The sequence below is a fragment of the Excalfactoria chinensis genome, chromosome 7 (genome assembly GCF_039878825.1).
Source record: "Excalfactoria chinensis isolate bCotChi1 chromosome 7, bCotChi1.hap2, whole genome shotgun sequence".
NCBI classification, from domain to species: Eukaryota; Metazoa; Chordata; class Aves; order Galliformes; family Phasianidae; genus Excalfactoria; species Excalfactoria chinensis.
The window spans coordinates 8555452-8580408 of NC_092831.1; the positions used below are offsets into that span (position 1 = coordinate 8555452).

The 24957-nt window shown below is 40.0% G+C and overlaps 1 protein-coding gene across 8 annotated transcripts in view; it reads right to left on the reverse strand.

Moving 5' to 3' along the window:
• Positions 1–24957, reverse strand: part of KALRN (kalirin RhoGEF kinase) — a 435213-nt gene that overhangs the window by 237272 nt on the left and 172984 nt on the right. For all 8 annotated transcript variants that reach the window (XM_072341566.1, XM_072341563.1, XM_072341565.1 and 5 more), the window contains 2 exons: positions 20827–21019; positions 17212–17724 (listed from right to left, as the gene is read on the reverse strand). In XM_072341566.1, the coding sequence (XP_072197667.1) occupies positions 17212–17724; positions 20827–21019 (706 nt within the window). The remainder of the gene's footprint in view (positions 1–17211; positions 17725–20826; positions 21020–24957) is intronic.

A 24957-nucleotide genomic window follows, 5' to 3' on the forward strand; every position in this document is an offset into this window, starting at 1 on the left:
AGCACTGAAGAACAGATTTTGACCTCTGACAGCTGAAGAGCACTGCTCTGGCACTGCACTTTGCAATAGCTTCTCAGGGTCCATTATCTTTTCCCTAAAGAGAAGGTGATACCAAGAACAGAGAAAAGGCCTGCGTGGGTCACCTTAGACTCCTGCTATAAACTCAGCATTTTGTGCTGTGCACTCAATTCAGCACAGCAGTGTATTGCTCTGTGCAGGGCATTTGCAGCAATAATACTCAATATCCCCTTTATTAGGAAGAAAATAAACACTGCAAGCACTCCAGCACCACTGGACATGCTGCACTGACATGGTCCCAAAAATCTGTCACTTATGCCTGACTTCTTAAACTTTTATTTATGAAAATACACTTGAAACTACAGAATCTACGCTATTTCAAATTTCATGTTGACGAGCATTCTTAAAAGGCAAATTTGATTCAAGTTACAATGATGCAAAATCAAACCAACATCCTCGGCTTGGCCATTTTCTGATTTGTACCAATGTTATATGATCAAAATCAGGCCTACCACCCTTTTTTTCCTGAGAGTGTAAATAAGATTTTATGCAAGGATGAGATCAGAAGTTCCAAATATTACTGCCAATTAAACAGAATGAAACAACCTACTGTAACCTGAAGAGCAACCTAAAGCTTTTTCATTGGATTCCTTTTCCCCACTTTATTAAAATTTAATAAGAAAAAAACCACAAAAAATAATTTGCCAATTTGTGGTGTTAAATATATATATGTATATATATGTGTGTGTGTGTGTGTGTATATATACATGTGTGTGTATGTATATGTATATATATGTATGTATGTATATATAAAATAAAATAAGCCATAAAATAAGAAGAACTGTGCTGCTAAGGAATTTATGTCCCAACAAGATTTTACATCTCTACTTAGAAATAAACACAGGCTTCTTCTAAGTAGATATATGTTCAATCTGAATATTTCTTAATGTTTTTAACAATCTGAAGACCTACAGGGAGAAGGAAATTGGCAGCAATCCACTGAAAATAAATAGTAAATCTAATATCTTATGCTTAGCGAGGCCAAATTGGGAACTTTTAGAACAAGTAATTTAAACTAAGTATCTATTATTCTGCGGATAAGGAGTATTTCCTCCATCTAATCTATGCACATATTATTGGATGAGAACGTAGGTTCCTTTAAACCATGCCTCTGCCCTTTAAAGTGCAATAATAGATTATAAAGGAAAACACAACAAAAGTTGGAAGACGATTAATCATTTTGTCTAGTTTAGTCAACTTGAATACACACCAACAGTAGGAATTTTGAGCAATGCATGAAGATCACAGAATCATTAAGGTTGGTAGAGACAATGAAGACTATCAAGACCAGATATCAACCCATCCCCACCATGGCCTCTGACCATGTTTCTCAGTGCCGCTCCACCACCTCCCTGGGCAGCCTGTGCCACTGTGTTACCAAAGACATCATATCACCTTTTACAGCAGTATGTTTATAAAACTATTCATGGACAGTAGCAGATTTTGCAAGAGACTTCAGTTTAGACTTTGAATCTTTCTATCATATTCTTAGAAGAAAAAAAAAAAAAAAAAAAAAAAAAAAAAAAAAAAAAAAAAAGGAAAACACTTAGGTTTCAGCTACCCTATGTCTCTAGCAAACTATCCCCAACCAATGTTGTCCAAGTCTCTCCCTTTAACTGTTGCAAACTTTTCTGACTTGAAAGCTTGGCGAGTAAGTGCTGCCTCATGTGGTTTGAAGCAGGAAGAAAACCAGGCAAGATACCCAGGAATGAGGGCAGGAAAAAAAAAAAAAAGGCAGATTCACAATGGTCTAAAGTAAGGTTAGTGATTCTTTGCTCAGTAAAAAAAACAGAATAATAAGCAGTTTTCACCATCACTCTTACTTTAAGCACTAGTCACGGCTTTGCAAAACCGCAGGTATATCTGCTATCTTATGCAATACATCACTGTATCTGAGATACCCAAATAATTGCAAGATAAAGTGGTACCTCTGCGTGGCTTAGGCCAGTGCTGTGTGGAAATACTAGCCTGGTGCCCAAAACCAGAACAGCTTGGGCACGGTATTACTTTGATTTGTCTATTGCTTTTGTTGCCAGGGCTTGTTCATTCAGAGACTTCCCACACATTCTGTTTAATGCTCACTGAATTGTAGACATTTTTCAAGTACGGTGAAGAATGGATTGGGTTTTCTTTATTGTCCATCTATAGCAATGAGGAAAACTTTGTTCTTTCACTCTCTTAATCAAGGATGCACAGGAATGGAAAGTACCACACAGTCCCACAGACCGCAGGATTTACTTAACAAACATGGGATTTAAATAAGTAAATAATGAGGTTGTTTGCTTGTGAGATCTAACAATTGTGTTTTCAAACTTTTCCCTTCAACCGCAAAGTCTATAAATGGACCAAAATAAAATGAGTTTCTCATGAAAATAAAAGTGGAAGCTGAGGCTCTGTGAATATACCAGATGCTTGCAGTGAAGTTATGAGAGCTGGTAATGTGTGGCTGGTGGGTTCAGTACAAAGGCCTGACAGCATTGTCTGGCCTGCCCATATTACTAGCAATATTTCCTGAAAGCATTCTAGTTAAACTGGTTTTCCACACAAAAAACATTGATGCTTCCTGTGTTCCTGAAATGACTGAGTTGGTCAGTTTGCTTAATTAAAACACACCATTAAGAACGTGAGTGTGGCAAAGACCCAACAATTGCTATTTTACTCAACTCTGCAAAGACTGCTCTAGTATCAAGGGCCTAATGGGCTCCTGGAAAAGTGTTCAACATCCTTTGATAAGTTAGTTTCCCTGTCAAAGGAATGAGTTTTTAATGCAGTAAACAGCTGAATCCAGAGAATGTGCCCTGAGAGATCAGTTTAGACCAGACACGGTGTCTCAGCTACTTGATGTTTTCCATGTCATTATAATGTTGCTAAACAGCGTTATAATCAATGGACTTCAACTCATTCATTTAAAAAGTGTTCTTATGAACCTAGCCGATTGATCATCATGAAATGAACAAATCTTTAGTTATTCCTTTGATCAGGCTCCGAGCACCTGATCCAGCTGTAGGTGACTCTGTTCATAGCTAGGGAGTTGGATGAGATGGCCTATAAAGGTCCCTTCCAACTCAAACAATTTTATGACTTGCTTCCTAGTTGGATTGGTATAGACTGCCAGTAAGCCAATTCTTCTCTTACGTCTGCTAATCATTTCTACAGTCATGAATTCACACTAAACAGGAACACAGGATCACTTAAGGCTTGCATACCAACAGTACTCAATGTCTCCCTGCTTGGCACTTCTCTGCACTGCTGTAGATAACCTGGAGACCCATTAAGCTGTTAGAGTTTTCCAGTGACTGAGTAGCTGAGTGCAGGACTTAAGCACACTTAAAACAGAAGATAAACTTCCAGTGTGATTATCTCTTTGCAATCCCTGTCTCTAACAATACATAAAGGAAAGAGAATGCATATGCTGACAAACATTAAACACTAAAAAGAACACCACCCTGCATTTAACTCAACTATTAGAGAGTCAGAAGAGCCAAGAATGATCCAGAGGATCTCCTAAAGCTTTACTGAAGCATCTACCCCAAGCATCATTAATGATTATACATGCACCAGTAACTAGTACACACAGTCTTGGGGCCACTTCCCTGAGAGTTAAGATACCAGATTCTATCTCTAGCTTCAGTTGTGCTGACAACAATGAGTTCTTAACCTCATATTTTTTCATCAGGTTGATGAGTTACTAGAAAATCCAGGTTAAGTGTTAGACTAAACAGCAGGTCATCAGCTGGTCACAAATAAGACCTATGGAGAAAGAAGGGGACCTCATATTTTCCCTGCATTTGTAACATCTGGCAGGCTAGTGAGAACAGTGCAAGAACAGCTGTTTGGGAACAAAGAAGAAACACTCAGATACAGAACAACATGTCTGCAGATTGTGTGCTGTCCTGCCCTACCTCCTATAAAATGAGATTTATTATATTTCAAATAATAACCTCTGCTCTCCAGCTTTTGCCAGAGCTCACTGAGGAACATTTGTAAAAGGAACAATGCACCACACCTCAGCTCCTCCTGTAAGAAAGAGAATCGGAAACATTCTGCATCCATTACTGAGCTCTTTGAATGCTCTCAGACTCAAGAGTAGTTCATACACATTTGTTTTTACGTCAACATTGTCCTTTATATTAAAAAATTCTCCTTCCATGTGTTAAACCTTTCCCACTGTGAGCCAGGAAGGGCAGTATTCTCCTCTGTTTTTGTTCACTTTAAATAGAGCGAACAAATCCCACTCTTATAGCCTTTCCTCAGAAGATCCCCTCGCTGCATTTGTTCTTGGTCATCTTCTGATGCAAGGTAAGGTACTAATAGGATGTGGTTTGTTTCCAATGGAAATAGTCCAGTTGGTGCTATCTAGGCTTACCTGTACCTTCTGGTATTAGTTTCAGAAAAGAGCATCAGCATCAGTACCTCCCGCATGGCCTGACTACCTTTAATTCTTGGTCACCTCCTGCATAAGTGTTGCCAAAGAACAACTCAACAATTCAATAACAACTCAAGCTATGTTCCAAATGAGAAGAACAAAAGCAAGAGCACTCAGAAAAAAAATACAAGCGGAGTTTAATAAACTCCAGTCAGTCTCACATGTAAAACAACAGGCATATAAATATTCTCACACTATGCTTCCATATGCTGCTAACAAAGAAAAAAAACATGCTGCTAATCTCAAAAAATTAAAAATAAAAGTGCCTGTATTTGAGTAAAGGACTGATTAATTACATGCCACACGGAAACCAAATAACATACTCCACTACTACAGCGCTTTTTGATCTTTTTCCAGTTTGTAAACATTGTAAAGTTTTTCAAGGCAAATGCTTAGCAAATCAATATCTGTGAGCAATAAATCCACTGTGAGAAACTACTGGAGATTAGCCTGCACTGCTTATTAGAGAAACATCCATATATGAGTTCATGTGAATTTTGGATTCTCAAAATTACTCAGCCAGTGTTAAATTGACTAATCTACAACAGAAAATGGAAAGTTCCATTCCAAGGCCATTTAAGGCTAAGCAAGTTCATTTTCATATGCTTCCACAACATAAACAAAGAAATAACGCACACAGAGAGCAGTAACTGCCAGAACCACTGTCTTGAGTTCATAAAATTTCCATCTACAGGGTCTTTGCCTACATCATTAAGTGAATTCACAACAATTCAATTAAAGATAAATCAAGTCACATTCCTCGTATCTTCCGCAATTGAATTTAACCAGTATTTGAATGAGAAAGGAGTACCATGCAACGTATGTCTGGCACATACACAACCTATAATGATGCAGAGGGGTCAGTCCAGCAAAGATTCACATCAGCTACCTTTGTGAAAGACAAGTAATCAGAAGTATTCCTTAGTGACTCTAAAGTAGGATATTACAGTTCAGTCAGAACAGGCCATGCCTAGGCCTCCTGTACATCTGGAAAAGGCTAAGAATCATACAACATGAAAGGAGATGTTAGTCTTCCACTGCAAAAGAATCGACAGTCCAATAAGCCATATCCTTTACCTCGAAGACAGGTAAAGCTGAGATGAAATAGAACTCGTGGCTGATGGGCACGGTTTGGAAAGGCCCAGGTGAAGCTGACTATGCCCATTAGTAATTAATTAATGATATTAATATGCATTAGTAATGCAAGCCTGTTGAGAAGAGGGGCCACTAGAAGAATGGGCCATTTCTCAGCAGGACTGTGCTGGCCCAGAATAATACTTGGACAATTTCTGATGAAACTCTTGCTGAAACCTACTTCAACAAACAAACAAAAAATCCCATCAGTGAAATTTCTATAAAAAAGAAAAGAAAAGAAAAAAAGTCTTGATGAAATCAAAATGCCTGAATGTTTAAAATAGCACTCAGCGTACTTCTAAGTGCTTTACTAAATCAGGGCCTAAATGCAGAGTTGCGTTTGTCTCTGGTTTACAGGCAGTGAAGGACACGCCAATATTTCCACCACATCTTTGTTTTTCACATGTGTTCGGAATGGTGACAGCCAGGGCAAACTGGTATCCTGCCAATGGGGCCAATTTACACCAGCTGAAGATTCAGACCTACAGCTGTATTTGTGTAATCTCAATGCTGCATGAACACAGTTTTTTTTTCCATTATAAATATCTGTATATGTGATTCATAGAATACAGTAAGCTTAAGCTACGGCGCATTAAATTATTCCAGACAATAAGCACAACTGTTATCATGTGTACTAATAGCAGAGAACCATTTCTAACACACTCACAACGAGTTTTCCTACCAAATATCAGCGAAAGAGATATGCGTTTTTCTCCTGACAGATACCAAGCCACAGTCATGCACAATTAAGGCATGAGATTCTTATAAAGCTGACTAGAGAAGCAATAATTTTACTGCCGAAGATGGGAGAAAATTACAGATACTGAATACGTAAATATGACTAAACTGGGTGTATATCATGCATCTTTGTGTTTGCATCACTTTTTAGAGCTGATGTGCCTTTCCAACACATCAAGAAGCACCAAACACTCAGGCATTCTTGGAAAGAATTTTCTGTTCCTTAGAATGGAAACTGTTTTTCCCTGGTATACATCATCTGCAGAAAATGGCTTGCTACCGAGGTGCAAATTAATGCACTGACTGTTTAGGAAATGTAATACCAAAAGAGAAAAAGAAACAGCACTCAGATGAACAGAAAAAAAAAACGGTATAAATTATGAAGAGATCAGAGTGGGTCCCCCAGATGTGGAAATCTTCCTATCAATTTTCTGCATCTGGGAAATACTTAATAAACACAACTCAGGTGAAAAAGCTGTATGAGTTGAGTGACTTTATAGGCTGTGGTTCTACTCCCTGCATCATGTGTGACATTCCTGTGACTCCAAATAGCTGCCACTACAATCAGAAGTATCCGTGTCTAAGGCCCAGGGAAGAGGAGGTTGTGAGATCTTCCAACATTAATGATTCTAAAAACAGGAGAAATTGAGACTGTTTGTTTGTCTGTGTTCTACCTTGGCCTATTGACACAATTACTGAGATCAAACATTTGTGTTGATGACAAATAAAGTAAGCGAAATTTCTCAAGTTGAGACTGCTTTGCTTGCAACATCTTTTCAGTGCCTGTGTAAGAAGAAGGCATCAAGCACTGGAATGCTAAGTGATATGGAGTGACCTTGCAATACAAGAAAAGATTTCTGAATTTGTTTCCATAATGTGTATGTTTACAAGAAGAAAATCCAGAGCAACCTGGTTCAAAATGACATTGATGCTTCTGGAAACTATCCACAGACCATGGTCCTGATTTCACCTCTTCAGTCATCACCAACTCCTGAGGATGCAGCCTCTTGGCTGCACACCCACCACCATATGTTCCCTACAAATAGACATGGTGGCTAATCTACAATATACTTTCCAAGATCCCAAGTTCTTCCAAGCATGGGCTATTTAAAGCATTTTACCCAGGCCAGAAAGATATTCATTTAATAATAATCACATATGAACATCTAAAAGATGCTTCACAGTAGTCTGTTAACCTCATGCATGGTGTAATTGCATTATTTCCTGACATCTAGGCTCTTAGCACCTAACCTTCTTCAGATTCAAAGCAGTAAATAAAAAAGCCACTTTCTTTTTTTTGTCCTATATACATTGGCTTCCTCTCTTTTTCTATATGCGTAGGATTCCTTGCCCTTTAGAGCATTAGGGTTTTCTTGCCTTCATTAGTTAAAGAACTTCTTGGTTATAATAGCCTACATTTGTACTTCAAAATGAGTTTTAAGTCTGTATTCATATGCCAAAGCTCTTTCTCTTGCCATAGTGATTAGGGGAGCATTCCTGTACCTCCCAGTGGTGCCAAGACAGAGATGCTGAAACAGCCTCAAAAAGCTCTATATCAAATTTGGCAACAGAAATTAAAGAGGAAATTTGTGAAAAAAATAAAAAAATAAAAAATTCTATCAGAACATACTGCCTCCAATTATTTTTGGATCCATTCTAATGTTCATGGAGGAAGCAAGAGGAATAGCAACTGCATATCCAATGTCAGCAGCAGGAAACTACAAATAGTACAGCACACCATGTTCCAGCTCCAGCAGCAGCAGCTTCAGAGCTGTTTCCTTACAGTGAGGCACGGATGCACGGTGAGGTGATTGCTGCCAGAGTTAGGAAACAAAGCAGGAACTACGCCATCACATGGCTAATGTTCTGCTCTCTTGTTCTGAAAGGTCACAGTCGTGCTGGATGAACCAGTATAGTAAATGCTGTAGACTGCTACAACTGTGTCACAGGGTGCACTTAGCGCGAAGGAAGTGCGCAGACCTTCCTCATCCCTAGCTGTGCACTGGAGACCATGAGTTCTTATTGTTTTTATACTCTCATCAAAAAGATCGGGTTCATTTCCAAGTGCTGTGAAGGCAGCTCGTAAGTAAAAGCAATAAAAACACAGATTTCGTGGCACAGGGCAGGATGAATTAACACAAAAAGATGAAAAGCACTGAAATCTCTACTTCATACATCAGATCAGGACTCCCGCTTTAGGACAGCACTCTGGTGTGACTGGAAGGAAGGCAGTTAACACCTGTGGTTTTTAATTCCCTGTTTTTGGCTTTGAACCTTGCATTCCTTGTACTTTCATTGCGCTCCAAAGCTGATCCAGCTCAACAGTAATCAGTCTCTCGCAGATGTTTGCCCCTCTCAATGGGCAGCTGTCCTTATCTAAAAAATCAGCACCATAAATGCCTTCAGAACATTCTTACGCTCTTTGCTTGTGGAGGCTGAACTTGATCCTGCTATGGAAAAGAAAGTTGTATCCTCTGATCTGTCAAACCAGCAACAGACTCACTGCAGCAGAAACAGAAATACCCATCAGGCTCCAAAAGGGGTAATGTCCCCTACTCCACAAGGAAGGAAATGATGGTTCACCATTAGAACAACTTCCACCGGGAACACTGCTGATGAATATTTATCTAATTACCTCCACTGCTCCGCTCAGCAGGCAAGGCAATCCCAAACCTCCCAAAACCTCCTCAAACCAGATGGCAAAAATGGGTTGGTATCTGCTTTCAGTTGTAGGAGCTGCACAATGCAGTTGGTGCGTACTTGTGGATTCACCCTGTTGTTATTAGCTTTGTCCCCAAACTTTCTACTGGTGGATAGAAGGGCAGAAAAAAAAAATGTTCATAGTGTTTACAGAAGAAGACCCCCTGTGTCCTTTCCTGATAGAAAAGAAAATAGCAGGATCCAGACTCGACACTGTGAAAGCTGGAAGCTCCTTTGGAACATCATTAATAAAGAAGACGTTTTGATTTTATCATCCAATTAGCACAAATGAGCTCTGTTTGCACTTTGAGGGAAGTTAAAAACTTCTATAATGATGTCCTGATCTTGCAAAATCTGTTCTTTCCTACAGATATCAAGGACAGGATCTTATTAAGCATGACCAGCAGTGGTCAAAGTAATGAACAGTTCCCACAGAGCCCCCCACGATTACTTCCCACTCCAGCAACTCTTTGCTTTAGATTGGGGGCAACAAATGGAGAATGGCATCAGCAACCTGCCAGAAGTCTACTTCATATTAAACAGAACAGATGTCAGCTAGCTACATCTTTAATTCAGAGCTATAGGCTGCAAGGATTGCAAGTCCCAGCATGCATGTTTCTGAACCGATACATACAGGATACACAGGATTCATCTTTCTTTTATAGATGAAGGTCTTTGAAAATAATTTATCCTGAATAGATAATTCCTCACGGTTCCCTAACAATTCTTTTGTGTCCATGACTTGGTGAGGGTGACTGCAGATCACATACAGCTTAGTTGCACCCTCAGAGCCTGCTAAAGTGGAAGGTGTCGATCCCACTCCAAAATCCATTTGGCACATGACATCTATGCTCACAGCATCGCACAGGACTGTCAACACACACTGTATGCAGCCACCCCTTGTTAGGTGTTAACGGAGGCAACCTTTTTTTCTAAAATGTGTGATACAATTAAAGAAAAGTGATTAAAGTTGGCATAGGTTAATTTTGGGGAACACCAAATTTTAAGAACAGATATACAGGCTCTCCCTTTGATATCAGCTTCCTGCATTGGTCCTTTGTCCTTGATGTTATTAGAAATGTTTTACATAAAACATCATAAATGAAATAGCACATTCCCAGTACTATATTAAAGCAATTCAAAGCATGTGTGCATATATATCTGTACTCAGTAGGAATGCTCCCATAGCTTTACATCTGCAAGGGCGTTTTTCTACTAAATGTTGCAATTAAGCAATGTATGTTCATACAGACAACTACTCCTTTTCAGGTCCATAAATACAGAAATCTGTACATTTCTTTTAAGGCTTAAAAATAAAACCTATTGTGTCAAGAACATGTTCCAAATCTGTTTTTCTTCCATGAGTATTCCATGTGCAGGCAAATCAGGGTGCCCATAGTGTTGCAAATGTGCACTTACATAACTGGAATACTGCACAGTGCACCAGCACAGGCAGCTGGAAGAAGGGTCCCACTTCTGTAAGTGGGTGACAAAGCTGCGAACACAGACATCAGCAAGGCTGGTGCCAGAGACAGCAGCTACAAAAGGTGGCTACACAGACTCCAGAGTAGTTTGGAAGCACACAACTCTTGAAAATGGGGCTGTAAGAACACACACTTTCTGTATAGTTATCAGTAGAACTTATAGAGAGACCATGAGGGTCTTCCATTAATGCCAAAGGAAGATAAGACTGCCTGTGCTTTACATGACTGGGCCTCTGCTTCCTCAGCAGACAACACAAGAAGACCTCAAAATGCTATCAGGTCAGGGGATGCAAATGAAACTAGCCTGAAAGTGAGTGGCTACACCTGATGAATAGAGAAGCAACTGCTTTGGGCTGAGAAGGATGGGTATCAACAACAAGTCAAGCCTTTGTGATCTCTTGTGAACTCTTTTTACGGGGCTATAGATAAGGGATTTCATCTGTGTTTAGCTTGATCACTCTTCTAACAAGGCTCCCTGCAAACACACACATCTCTACAAACACAGACTCCAAGTTTATGCCTCTCTGAGGCAATATCTGTACCTCAAGCCACCCTCCTTTGTCAGTGCAGGCATTTAGGATGGGCTAAGAATGAAAGTAGCATGCTCCAGTGAGCCTCACACAGACTCTCAGTCAAGTGGTTCTGCAGAAGACACTAAGCTTATTGAGTCCTTTTATTAAGGAAGTCTTAGGGAGCTTACCTCAGGTCTAACAACACCCCCCATGTTCAAAATCTCCTGGAAAGCTCCTTACTGCGATGCTCACTTACTGCACTGTTGTGATATCCACAGTATAAGCACTTAGATGGAAAATCCAGGGCACGCTGAGTTCTGTACGCCAGCACGGTGTTCATGTAACTTCAATGAAATCTAAATCCTACATAAAAATCCATGGCTAATCCATGCTTATTATACCAGCATGATTATTACTGTTAACAGTTAAATACTGCTCATTCAATAACAAATCCTTTCCCAGTGAAACAGCGCAGAGGCATGTATATTTCTCCTTGGTGTGAAAAGCTAAGGACACGCTCTCGTTATTATCCTGATTCTGAATTTTTCCCCTCCTAATACGCCTTCACCTCAGCCTTAATTACCCACCTCCCAGAACTCACTTTGCATTAGTTTCACATAGCAGCTCCCTCCAACAGCTTCTCAGTACTCTCCTCACTGGTTTCCCACTCTCACTCCCTGGGACGCATCTCCTTTCCAGTAATTTCTAAACCACCATTTCACACAAAATCTTTGAGCTAATTGTGTATAACACACGTAGAAGAGATCAAAGAAAGCAAGTGCTTCCAGCAGTGAGATGAGAGGTGAAATGATCCTTCACTGAGTGGATTTTATGTCAGTTCTGCTAGTCTGTCCCAGGTGCTGTGCCTTTTGCATTACACAAATCCGCACAGGTTATTGCAACATGGTATAAATAGGAAAGTTCTGCTTTCCATTTATGGATCAGTTCAGAGTGTGCAGACATTGATGAAGAAGGAAAAGAAGAGATGAAAGGCTACAAGGAAGGAGGTGAAAATATTGCTGATCTTTCTAATCTTTCTAATGCTGCTCTTCCATAAAGTCAGCTAAGACACTTTTCTTAGAAATACTTCCCCAAACAGCATCACTTGACTAAAGGAGCAGTTACAATTCCTCTGCTTAATGGGCTGTAATAAAATAAACTGCATCCTATTAGCTAGAAGGATCGTATCACCAGATTTGTAATGCATTTTATTACAGAATATGCAGCATCATAATTTTAGAGAGCAGTAGAAAGGGAAGTAATGTACAAAACGGTTAAGGTGGATGTGTAACATGCAATCACAAACACGCTTCTCTCAAAGAACAAAATATCCATGTTTCTTTCTTACTACCACTTTTCTTTGCTTAACCCAATGGATAGTTTCCCCATTTGGCATCCTGTTTTTTCCATCAAAATTATCCTGCGTCTTTTTAGACAACAAACAGCTTAATCAGCTTTTATTCCTTCTGAGAAATGTAAAGTAGATGCAATAGTCCAGTAATGGCGTTAGCATGGTTTAAATACTCAGGTCAGATACTCATTGGATAGTATCCCTCCTTGACTTCACCATGGGGCCAGAGGTTCTCTGTGTTCTTCTAGATTCTGTATGGTGTAAAGTTTGACTTGGAACCAGGAACTTTATCTAGTGCTTCAGATTAACTGCAAATGAATACCCTGCTAAGCGGTGTTTCCTCCTTCAGCAACCAAATGCCCTTTATTTATTTGACTACATGTAAACTGAGTCAAATAGAGACAATCTGGTAGAGCAGCTCTTACTGCTTCCCTTAGTTAAGCAGAACAGTCAGAGGGAAAGACTTGAAGCAGCACTGCACGTGAGCAATTTTATAACAATCTAATCTCTCTGATACTCACTAAAAACTTTCCTCCTCACAAATTCTGCAGAATGGGTGCAACAGCCGTGGTGCAATAGGCAGGGCTGTGCTTTCCAAAGGAAGATTTAGTATGGATGAGGCAGAAGGTTTTGAGTGCAAGCCCGCTGCTTTGTTGCCCACTGAAGACTTGATGTGGCCAGTGGTTTGCCACTAGACTTTCCACAAAGCTGGCCCTATCCAAACAAAATGTTTCTCCCACCACCAGCTTCCAGTGAAATTCCCTCGTTGCATTTTCCACCCCCATTGCCATTCTTTTGGAGTTTGTGCTATGGATTCCATGGGAAGGCAGAAAGGAGAAGAGGAGACGGGGTACACATGACCATGCAGGTTCTCCTCTGGGTCTCATTAGAGGCTGACCCCAATCAGAAAGAACAGCCTGCTCTTTCTTTGCTCTAGTGCTACAGGTTTGCCGTAGAGATCCTAGGTTCAGTCCAGCTGACATCAATGTTGTACATATTTAATGTGGACAACACTGATTACATCATGATAACTGTTTTTCATTCACATACATGCAGGGGTAGTAAAACTGATATGGAACAAACCCAAAATGATGGGGAAATTCCTACAAAAGTAAATTTGGGTGCCAGTTACAAATGATTTCCAGAAGGGCTGGAAAACCCAGAACATAGGGATAATTTTCTGTCTTTTTTTTGGTATTTATTCAAGCACAAAACATGTGGACTCTTTCCTGAATTCCTCTCCGTGTCCAAATTTCAACCAGCTAATTAACATTTCTCGGATAGTTACAATAGTTGGATCTACGTTCACTGTGGTTTTTTGTTTTACACAGTAATCATTTTGGACTGGACTACATTTATTCATATTACTGACGGCTAAAATATTTTCTTTGTTACCCAGTAAAAACACAGCGAAGGCTCAGTTCTAGTTTCAAAATTAGGTACATATATATGTATGTACGTGTACTAGTTGGTGAGGAATGAATTTGCCGAGCAGTGAGGGTTGGAGCTGCACTAGCAGCTGAAATGTGTTATTTATCAGCAGATCTTCGCAGTCAGCACCGCACAGCATGTGAACTTCCTTGCACCACTCTGCCAAAGCTCCCCATGGCTGACCTGCCTGCTGGCTTGAGCTTCAGGGAGCTCCCAGCCTCCAGCTGGTGATTCCATCTCTGTGCTGCCTGTGCCTGTGGCGGAACCCAGCTTTGCCTTTCCTTCTGCCTCAGCACAGGATAAGAAAATGCCAAAGTTCTCTCTCTCTCCCAGTAGTTTGAGTGGGAGAAGCCTGGAGTGTGACTATTGCTCCCCAATCCTTTTATTTACCAATGGACCTTCTGTAAGCTGTAGTACAGTTTGAATGATCCATTTGTCCAACCACACAGTGTCATTTATAAATGTTCCTACAGAGAGCCTCCATAGAGAAAAAAAGTGAACTGACTTGCTGTGAACACAGTAGTTTATAAAGGAGCCTACATGAACATGCTGTGTGTTTTTCCATCTTGTGCTCCCTCCTCCCCCCCTTTTTTTTCCATCTTATTTTTAAGAATTTTTCAGGCAATGAGGACGGCTGAAATTTTTAAAATGAGAGGTGTCCAGAAAATAGAAAGTTCTTATCAGGACTGGTTTCCTAAAATAACACCCAGTGAGTATACGGGATATTTTAAAAGGCCCTAAAACCTTATTTATACTCTGAATTTCATGTTGGAGTTTGAGCTTTTATGGGGCATTAGAGTTGTCATTTGATTAGCACTAAATGACATATCCAGGCTGTAGGGTGAGAGCTGTGCCTCTCCCCAGGAGACAAGACCATCCTGGCTCTGCAACCGCACTGAACAGTAGAGGGTAAGTGAGAAAATGGAGATACCAGGGAACTTTAAAATTCAATGTGGACAGACTGTGGTGGATATTTATATGGTGGAGATAGCTCTCAGTCTGGATTTTGCTCTGAACTTTTTATGAGACGTGTATTTACCAGTCTCAGATGGTCAGACTGCTTCAAAGAGATCTGCGAAAGGAGAACAAGTACATTAATATTTTACCTACATTCCAGTCTACCTATGAGGAATGTAAAGTAAAAGGGTCTGCGGCCTTCTCTATAGGAACATTACGGAGAATTTCACAAACTGGAAAGATTAAAAATACTGATTCGAGAGTATAAAGCAACAGCAGAAGTAGACGAGGAAAGATGAGTTGAGATATTAAGAAAGGGCAAAAAGTAAGACTGTGTGTTAAGTTATGAGAGGCAGGTGAATGAGAGGAATCTAGAAGACCGAAATGCCAGTTTTGTCAATTGGGAACTGCTCAAGACAGCCAGTAGGAAGAAAGCAGGAATCATGTTCTCACTGCTTCTGTCCTCACCTCAGAAGTCTCACCTACCTGCTGACTGGCCCAAACCTTACACTAAACCTCTCAGTAAGACACACAAAGAACCCAGCTGTTACACTGCTCGAGCTTGTATCACACCATCCATTTATCTTTGTTTGGGAGACAGAAAGGAAAATATATTTCAGAAACTTCAACAACATAGAGTGATGCTGAGCAACAAGAACTTCATGAAAACTGATTCTATCTGAGAGCTTTCATCTGAGAAGGTTAATAATAGCAGCAAGTAATCATCATTAGGAGAACAAGAACTTCTGTTAGCAAGTACTTGTCATCTGAAAAATCCCAAAGAAATTGAAAATCCAAGCTGACTGAACTGCAACCACCACTGGGAAGGACAGTAGAGTTGTCAGCAATCTGCTTACAGCAAGTCATGTGCAAGGAAGAGGGAGAGGAAAAAGAAATTGCAGCATTTTGAAGAAAAACTGCTCTTATGCTTTCTTGAGTGGCACTACTGTGATTCTGATTTTAGAGAGACTCATCCGAATTCAAGGTTTTCCCAATAGGAGGATTCATTACACAATGATGGAGCCTTTTCAGCCACAGAATCCCTTTGAGATATTTAGTAGATGCTTTGAAAACCAGTGTCCTGTTCCTTTCTCTGTGCTACTGAGGATTGTATTTGCTTCCACAATGTGCCTATCCCTGACATTTAAAAATAATGTTAATTTGCAATTAATATAAATGGATTAAATAGATCACACCGTACATAATGTCCAGTCAGATTATATCTGCATTTCTTTTGCTGTCCCTCCTGGGCCCGGACAGACATGACAGTGAATGACAGGCTCATACATTAAGTGAAGATGTAGAGACTGGGGCTTGTGATTGAAATACAGACTAGATAAACAAGAATCCAAGAGCTCAACACCTTCCACTAGGAATACACTAGTTCTGTGGCCTAGAGTTTCAAATGTGAAGCAAGGACTTCTCCCAAACCACCTAATGAGATGCCAAGTACTTCTGTGTTAAGAAGGAAAGACTGCCAAGATTCCAGCATGACATAGTTTTCTAAAATAAATTCACTGAAATTGGTACCTGCAAATGCTTCCAGTGGCAAAGAGCAGATGAGCAGCAGTAGTAAGACGACTGCTTTATTGTGAGTTGCTGGAATTGGAGGGGGTTGTTGTGTATGAAACCTTGTTAGGGAACTCTGTTTCTCATCCAGTCTTTCCAATATATGTGAAAAATTTCTATGTTTTGCTTGTAGAGAACTTTCCTATCAGCTACAGGTTCCCAAATGAGTATCTTCTAAGGAAAGAGGGGACGGGGAGGTAGCTGCAGCAATACAGCACACTTGCTGAACTACAGCTTCCTAAAGCCACGTTACTCACTAGCGGTTCTGCTGCTCAACAGTCTTTTGTGTACTGCATTTCATTTTGCAACAATCTATGTGCTTTCCAGGCTGATATGCCACATTACAAATGTCTAAGAATAATGAAGTCACATTGCAAGCTCTGTGGAATAATTTAATATTAAATAGTTTTCAAGTAAGGTCTTGTGCTGGTGAACACGAATCTTGGCCACTGATTCTGTGTGAGGTATGGACTGAAATGCCATACTCCTGTGCCATTTAAACAGCCACAGCCAGTTTTGAACCCTATCATCATTTCAGAATGCTTTCTCTTGGTCTATTTATATGTCCAATGCAAACACATTCTCAGAAAAGCAGATTAATTTTCATCAGAAGTTATATAGACAGGTTATTCATAGATACCATTATGCATGCTACATCCAACAATTAGTTCAGCCAATTTGGTTTATGAGTCATACAAAGTACATCTGCTGGCAACATGAGATTTACACCTGTGATCAATACCTCGTGTGGCTAATTATAGAACAAATGGTCACAGTGCAGTTCTGATGGTTTAGGTAAAAGTAAGAAGGAAAAGAATAAATATTTCCTACCTTCTCAGCATCTTGCTCAAAAAGTCGGAGTTGAAAGCACTGGTCTAGCTTCAACTTGCGGACATGCCACATCTGATGTAAGTGTTGCCGGGTAGAATGCAGCTTGTCTAAAAGGCTGGTAATCTTTGGCACAAGACTTTGAAAATCCGCACTACCAGGAATACAGTTCCTACCGGAAAAACCATCACTGCACCTTATGCACTGTAATAACCTCTGACCCTCACGGTCCAGTTCTTCCACAGGAGCTTTAATCACTTTTTTCTTAAGCTGTGTGTGCTCATCAATCAGCCTCCTGGAGCCCTCAACATCAACTGGAAACTCCTTCCTAGCCAACATTTCCTGGAGGTCCTCCAGCCTTGATAATAAATGGATGGCACTGTTGAAAAACTCTTCCAAGGAGACACGCAGCTCTATCCATTCATCGTGGTTGTAATCCAAGGATCCTTCAAACTCATCTGTCAGTTGTGATGGATCTACAAGTTTTGCCAGGCCTTCGACAGACACCATGCTTGTCTAAGGAAGAGAAAGCGACAGCATTTGAATTAGTGACTGTGACCAGAAATAATGGTGCAATCCATAAATAGCATGAGAGGATTATTTTCCTCATCAATACATAATTGCAACAACAATGTAAGAGATGCTGAGGACTGTGTTTAACTTTGGAGAATTAATGGATTGAAAACATTTCTATTAATGATGCTGATTGTTTTTATTTATTCAAAGACATGGTATTTACTGGAGGGATGCCTGTCCTTTTAAACCAGTCTGTCTGTCAAAAATATATCACAAGAATACTTCTGTCATAGATTACTTTAACTCAGTTGAATACTGCTGACTTCTTAGCATCTCTGTTGAGTGTGAGGCTGTGACTGTTTATTAAACATGTAAATGTTATTACAGGGGTTCTGTGGCTTATGTTGCATTCAAGCTAGTGGCTGTACTGCAGCAAACATTTTAGGCACTCAAACTAAAGCAGGTATTGTGAACTGCCAAAACACACAATATGCTGGCTTTTTTTTTTTTTCCTCTTCCAGATCATTCCAGTTTGCTTTTGCCACAGGCAGAGCTCTTTCACATTAGTAATTTCTAATTCAATTAAGCCAAAATCAATGCAAAAGTGAAATGTCACTGAAGTATTAACAATTAAAATTTATTGCTAATAGAAAGAATGGCTCATGTATCCATGAATCATACACAATCAATGAAAGATGGTTTTAATTCATTTAGACTCGGTAATCAGAGATAAAGAAATGCAATGGGTGCCTGGAAAACAGCTTTCAGTTTAAGGACTGAACAACTGATGTTTGTTCCCATCTATTTTAGGCAAATTAATATCTTTTTTTCTGAAATATGAGCATAGAGTTTCGAATGTTATTCTAGATTTTCTGTGCTGTCATTTAACACCCAAGTTGGTAGCCCTTAAAGAAGTGCAGTATTCACCAATGGCTGCACATCTACTGCCACAAAATCAGGCCTCTAAGGAATGTCAGAGTATGTGCTCTTCAGAGGCGGATGCACCCAATAATCAGAGAAATCTTGTAAATGTCATCTGTAAAGAAAAATACTTAACGTCTGTCCATTATCCTGAACTATGTCCAAAATAACAGACTTCCCACTGGTTTTAAGTTAATAATAGGCTTTTCTTCCAATTTTTATCCATGTGAAATGATCAGGCATTCTGCAATGTATTAAGATGGGAATTCTATTGAATAGATGCTCAGTAGAACGACTATATTAAAAAGAGTTTTCAATGTTTGGTAAAGAGAGAAGAGCCAAACTATGGAAAAGTAAACATGCAGCTTCAGAGGGATCTCAAAATTCTAAACCTCCAGACACTAAATCCATGAAAAGAATTAAGCTTAGATTTTAACTGCCTGACAAGAAAAATATCTCTCTGTGGCCACTACTTGGGCATTCCCCCTGCAGTTCTTCAAGCTAATACAAGCATTGCTCTTATCATGCTGAGAATTTGGCAGGACAATATAGCAGAAAAGTTCTTCAGTAGCAAATTTCTTCACTAAGATTTGTTTCCCCGAGGAGATTCTCATGAAAACAACCTTATTTAGGCAGGTAAGTGATAAGACAAAGTAAAAGTAACTCAGGGGTCACCCATCTTTCCTCTTAAATTAAAAAGCACTGCCCACTGTTAAAGCCCTTTTGTCAGGAGAAATAAAAGAACCTTGAAAGCACCCCTGGATTAATGCTAACTAAGCTGCCCAACCCATTCCTCAAAATGGCAGGACGTTCTGGAATAGGTGAACCAAACCTTGTCCTTTTATCTTATTTTTCTGGGTCTGATGAACTGCAGGGCACATTTCTCTCTCCAGACTGTAACACAGAATCATTCTACCAGAGGTTCACAACACCATGTCCAGATCATTAGCCTCCTCCAAGGGCCACGCTCTGTCTTGGCACAGGCATAATGCTTCTATTAAGCTCAAAAACAGAAGGTGGCTATAAAACAGACACTGGCAACTGTCTAGTTTGTAGATGGGATGATTCAACACAGACTTCCATTGCCTTCCATTGCACTCTCCTCGTGCTAAGTACCTTGTGTTTGATCAGAGCTGTGGGAAAGCACCAGGATCGTGAAAAGAGGGTGCATGTGTGCTGCCCCACATAAATCAAATAAATGTGAGTCATATCAACCTGTGATGCTTATTTGATATTCACAGTTCTTATGCAGAGAGCAAGAGCTGCCCCAGGGCCTATTGATAGGCAACAGCAACCACAGGAAGCCTTTATAATAGAAGCTCGTGGATAGTGGAGGCTGTATTGCAGTGGATCTACAGGATTGAGCTTCAGAGCTGCACATTCACGGTCTGAGTAAGAAAGCCAAATACACACTTGTTTATCCGCAAAATAAAAAACCAACATGACTAATTAATGGCTGGGCATGATTGATATATGAGCACTTCACAGGCCTGAGCTTTGCTTTTCTTTGGGCAGGAAGCTGAAGTTCCCAGAATGCTAAAAAGCACTAAGAGAATACAGCTGGTTTGTCTTCATCAGTGGCAAAGTGAGTAAAAACCTCTTTAATTATGCAGTGTTGCATATTCGTTACCTATCAGAGAGCCTGCCTGAGGCAACTTATCATTAACAAGAATTGTTTTTGTTAGCCCTGAATTGTAAATCTCAATTAAATTAAAGTGGTGACAATATATAGACAAATTTAATCTCGATGTCTTTTATTAAAAGTGCTATTAACTGAAGTTGCACAGAGGTCAGCTAACAAACTCATATCCATACATTACCAACTAGAGAACTTTGTCTTTAGTACTTTGATTTATTTGGTGCTTGTTTCTTTGGAGTTTTTTTGCTTGTTTCTTCCTAAAATAAACACAGGAAAGGCTGAATGCAACACCATCAAAAATAAAACTCACAGAAAAACCCTCACCAATGTGACCAATGCATCTGAACATTACCAAAGCAGAACAAGCACCCCACTCCACAAGTGTGCTAAGAAGGCAATCTGCTGCCAGGGCATGCGCCTTTGGGATGCAGTCCTCAGTTATCATTTTCTCTCTCAAGGACAGGACCTGAGAGATCTTTTCCCTGAAGAACATTTTTTATCAGGAATAATGCTTTGCCATGCATCCCTCATGCAGCTCTCACCTCAAAGATGAACTTGGAACTGCCGAAGTTTGTCTTCTGCTTCTGCCAGAAATTATCAGGTTTTATAATCAGGGCAACATGAATCTCGGCAGGAAAGGCTTCTTGAAGGGTCTTTAGGAGAGGCTTGATCAAATCCCATTTTGATCCCCGCATATCAATAATAACAGTGAATCCTCGCTTACAGACATCTTCGCTGTAGGAATAAGAGCATGTTAAAATAATTAATACCGAGGGCAGTCACACTGAGGTTTAACTCTTCTTGCTACCATTCAGTGCTGTAGAGCAAAGCAAGGGATGATATACTTCAAAATAAAAGGCAAAACAGTACAGCATTGAGGTTATATCAACTCTAAGAGTTTTGCCGTAATCTAATCTACATGAAGTGTATACTTCACATTTTACCTACTTACCTCCTAAGAACAGGCAATTCAAATTTTCACTAAAATCACCTGTAGTTTCACGCAATCCAAACCAGAATCAAATCTGTCTATATAGTACCCGAACACACATGTGTACAACAGATTCTGCTTTCAGCCTGTTGAATTTAATTCACAGCCAAAGCCAGCAAGCAGGATGCTGTGCCTTAACGGTGCTGGCCACTCATACATTCAGGTGCTTTCATTTTTAGAGGCCTCACTATGGGCTTTTTAAAAATGTGCAATTTCCAGAAAAGTGCCTGGCAATCATTCCCTGAAAGGAAGGTCCGTGTGACTCACTATGAGCACTGTTAACATCGAGGCCCTTTTCCCTCCTGATCGATCTTTCAAATGTTGCTGGGCTTTTTAAGTCCACTGCCTTAATTATCTGCCAGCCTGTGCTCCCTGCTTCTCCGTCATTAAAGATGGCTGTCTAGCCTCATCCTTAGCAATGTGTATGGAACAAGAGCACCACGGCACCAGCTTTCCACATGCCTTCCCTTTTTATTCACAAGAGAGGAGAAAAGATGAAAGAACATGTTGACTCCTACAAATCTGGGCAGCTTTCTGAATAGCTTTTCCAGGGACACTGCTTCTCAGAACTGCTTCTCAGAAAAAAGGGATACAGCTCAAAAGTGTCATCCTCCATCTGCAGCATCCAAGCATTAGATTAGAACTGACAAGTTTATGACTCCTCTGACTGCCCAGCCAATACACCTGCTATGCACGGCACTGAACTCAGAGAGCCAAGGTGTCACCTGTGTGCCCTGGGCAATTGCTAAAAACATGAACTTTCAACCCCCACTATTCTGATGTTAATGACTTAAAGTCGTTGCCAAAGCACTAAAAACGACAGCATGGCCTAATTGCTGATGTTATATATATATTTTAAAGATGGAATAAAGGTCACAGCCATAACAAGAAGATGATGAAAGAAAAGAATTGTAGAAAGAAGAAAGGACGATTTAAAACAAAGAAACATGGCAGAACATGAACCTATTTTGTGCAATGAATGTAACAGGGAGATACAGAACAAGAGATTCTCTTTAGCACGTGAATACAGCACACTTGGCCTTTCTGCAAACTGTCCATCATTACAAATAGCTTCATAAAGGCATACAGAAGATGCTTAAAAATAGCAAATGTTGATATGGATATCATTAGAGAGAATCCAAAATATGCCGGAGATAGATATTATTAAGCATGCTTATAATGCAGAATCATAATACTCTGTTTAGCCTCCATTTGAAGACTCTCAGTGCACACACACATATTTTCACTGTGTTCTACCCCTGGTAAGATCCAGATCACCAGCTTAAGATCCAGATTACCAGCTGGTAAGATCCAGATCACACGTGTCTCCCTAAAACAACCCTGTAAAGCTCTCTAAGTCAAAGATAGATTATTTTTCATAGGAGGCACACTGGATAAACATCTATAACTTAAAAATGAAAGCTCTTGGTGAGCTCACTGAGATGTAAAAACGTTTCTGCACTGGCTGCCCCACAGCAAAGGGCTTTTTGCCATGTTAAGGGAAGTCCCTAAATTCTGCAGCCTCCATTCAGTGCCAGGAGCAAGCAGTCACAGCCAGCGAGCTTGGTCCTCCATGTACATGTGGAGGACACGCCACATACAACACTCTGTGCAAAGAAACGTAAGGCAGACCAGGCACCTCCAAACACTGTTAGGAATACAGATCTTTTTATTCTCCTTTTACCTAGTGCTGAAAGGTCAGACATCTGATCCTGCCATAACTAATGCCAAAAAATGCTGTCAAAGAAGCTTTGTTGGTGTTGCCACTGCCTCTTGCCCTTTGGAAATACAGCAGAGACAAAGAACCAAATCAGAAAGGACCTGAATAGGGGTTCTGTGTTGTTTTTTTCTTGTAGAGCTTTATGGGGTCTTCAGCAACTTCTGCCAACTCACTGAACCTTGTTGTACTGAATGACTGATTTTTCTTCAAACATTTGACACAGAGATCCAGTAGCCAAACAAAGAAGAAGGAGATAAGTGTTTAAGTATTTATTTAGATAGTAAGCTCTTTAGGGCAGAAATCATCTACCATGCTGTGTTTTGCTAAGGAGTTTGCCTCCAGGTACCTACACAGACTTCAGCTGCTAAGCATTATATTAAGAAAAAAATACATGTTTTGAGAAACTGTATGTGCAAATCCAAATAATTCCATGAAATATTCAGAAACGATTTGTAAAAGCACAACTGAATGCGGATGTAAAAGGCTTACAGAAATGTGGGGACATCTTGTACTCTGAAAAAAAACCACAAAAACAACACATTGAAAATGACAATATTTAAGTCGTGGTATCCCAATACTGACAGCCATTGACAGGGTTCTAAAACAAGCCTCATTTGTAGACAACAAAACACCTATAAATTCTGGAGAGTCAGGGTAATCTGTGAACATTTGTCATCCTTGACAGTCAGTCATTTTTCATCAGTTACCTCAAGATGCAGAGGAAATGACCCTACGTTCCTTCTGAATAGTCTAGCCATGCTTATTAAATTTGTTGTTTAAAAGCAACAACTCAAACCCTCCCCAGTTTAGCAATTGATCGGGAAAAGCATCAGCAGCGATCAAACTTCCTTTGCACTGTCCGAGCAAGGCACGTCTTATCCCCGACTCTCAGGAGGCTGCAGCAATCCACATATCTATTATGCACAAGCAATCACGTCAGGATGGCAATTAATGTTGATTGCGGTGCTTAATTTTTTCCGGTATCGATATTTGACCAGAAACTGGAGAAAACGCTCAGATCAAGGTATGTGGACAATCCATCAGCCTTTTGGCTGGTACTCATCTGGACTTGATTTGCAGCAGTGAGCACAAAATATCTGATGGGTGATGAGTCATTTCAGTTGCTGCACTTCTTTTAAACAAAGACTGAGACTACCTTCCAAGTTTGCTAAATATTTCTAATAACAATACTTACGATACATTTGTGGGTTGCTTTTTTTAAAAATTATAATTGCTTTTTAAAAGAATAAATCCAAAACTCAAAAGCAGATGTGATAATTTTGTCAAAATAAACGCCTCTATTTTGGTTTCTAGGGCGCTTTCACGAGGTTATTTTCTCAAATTTCCTCTTTAATTCAGGCACATTCTAAATTGTGTTTTCTTTGGCAAGGGCTGGCTTGCTGGGTACCAAACAATATTGAGCACTTCATGCTTTCTGATTAATCTTTGAAAAAACTATCATTGATTATATGTATTTTTCATCCTTACAATTTGGCCAAAGCTTCTGGCATTTAGAAGCTTCAGCACTTGATGAGCTGAAATAACACAGTATCTCCATTCCCATTTTGCAGTCACGAGTTAATGAAAAAGCAACACATTTAGCACGCCTGTTGGGCCACTGAAACCACAGATCTGACATATATATGGCATCTCATTCAGAATATGATTTGTTAGCAGCGAGAGAGAGATCTCCTTCAAGGAGGGTCAGTGTAACCTTGTCTGGAGACGCTCTCAGCATTACAAGTAGCTCGAGGTGCATCAATTTATAAGTACAAAATCTGCAGGAGCTTAATTATTTTTGAGATCGCTGTTCCACTGACAAATGTGGCTGTAGTCAGTCAATTGATTCACTAGTTGAGGGTGGAAAAGGTGAGGAAGAGGAGAAAAATTAGTAGGTGACAGACTCCCCGAGGCCTCATCTCATACTGAGACCAAACAGACTCTCCTGGCCAGTTTCCCTAT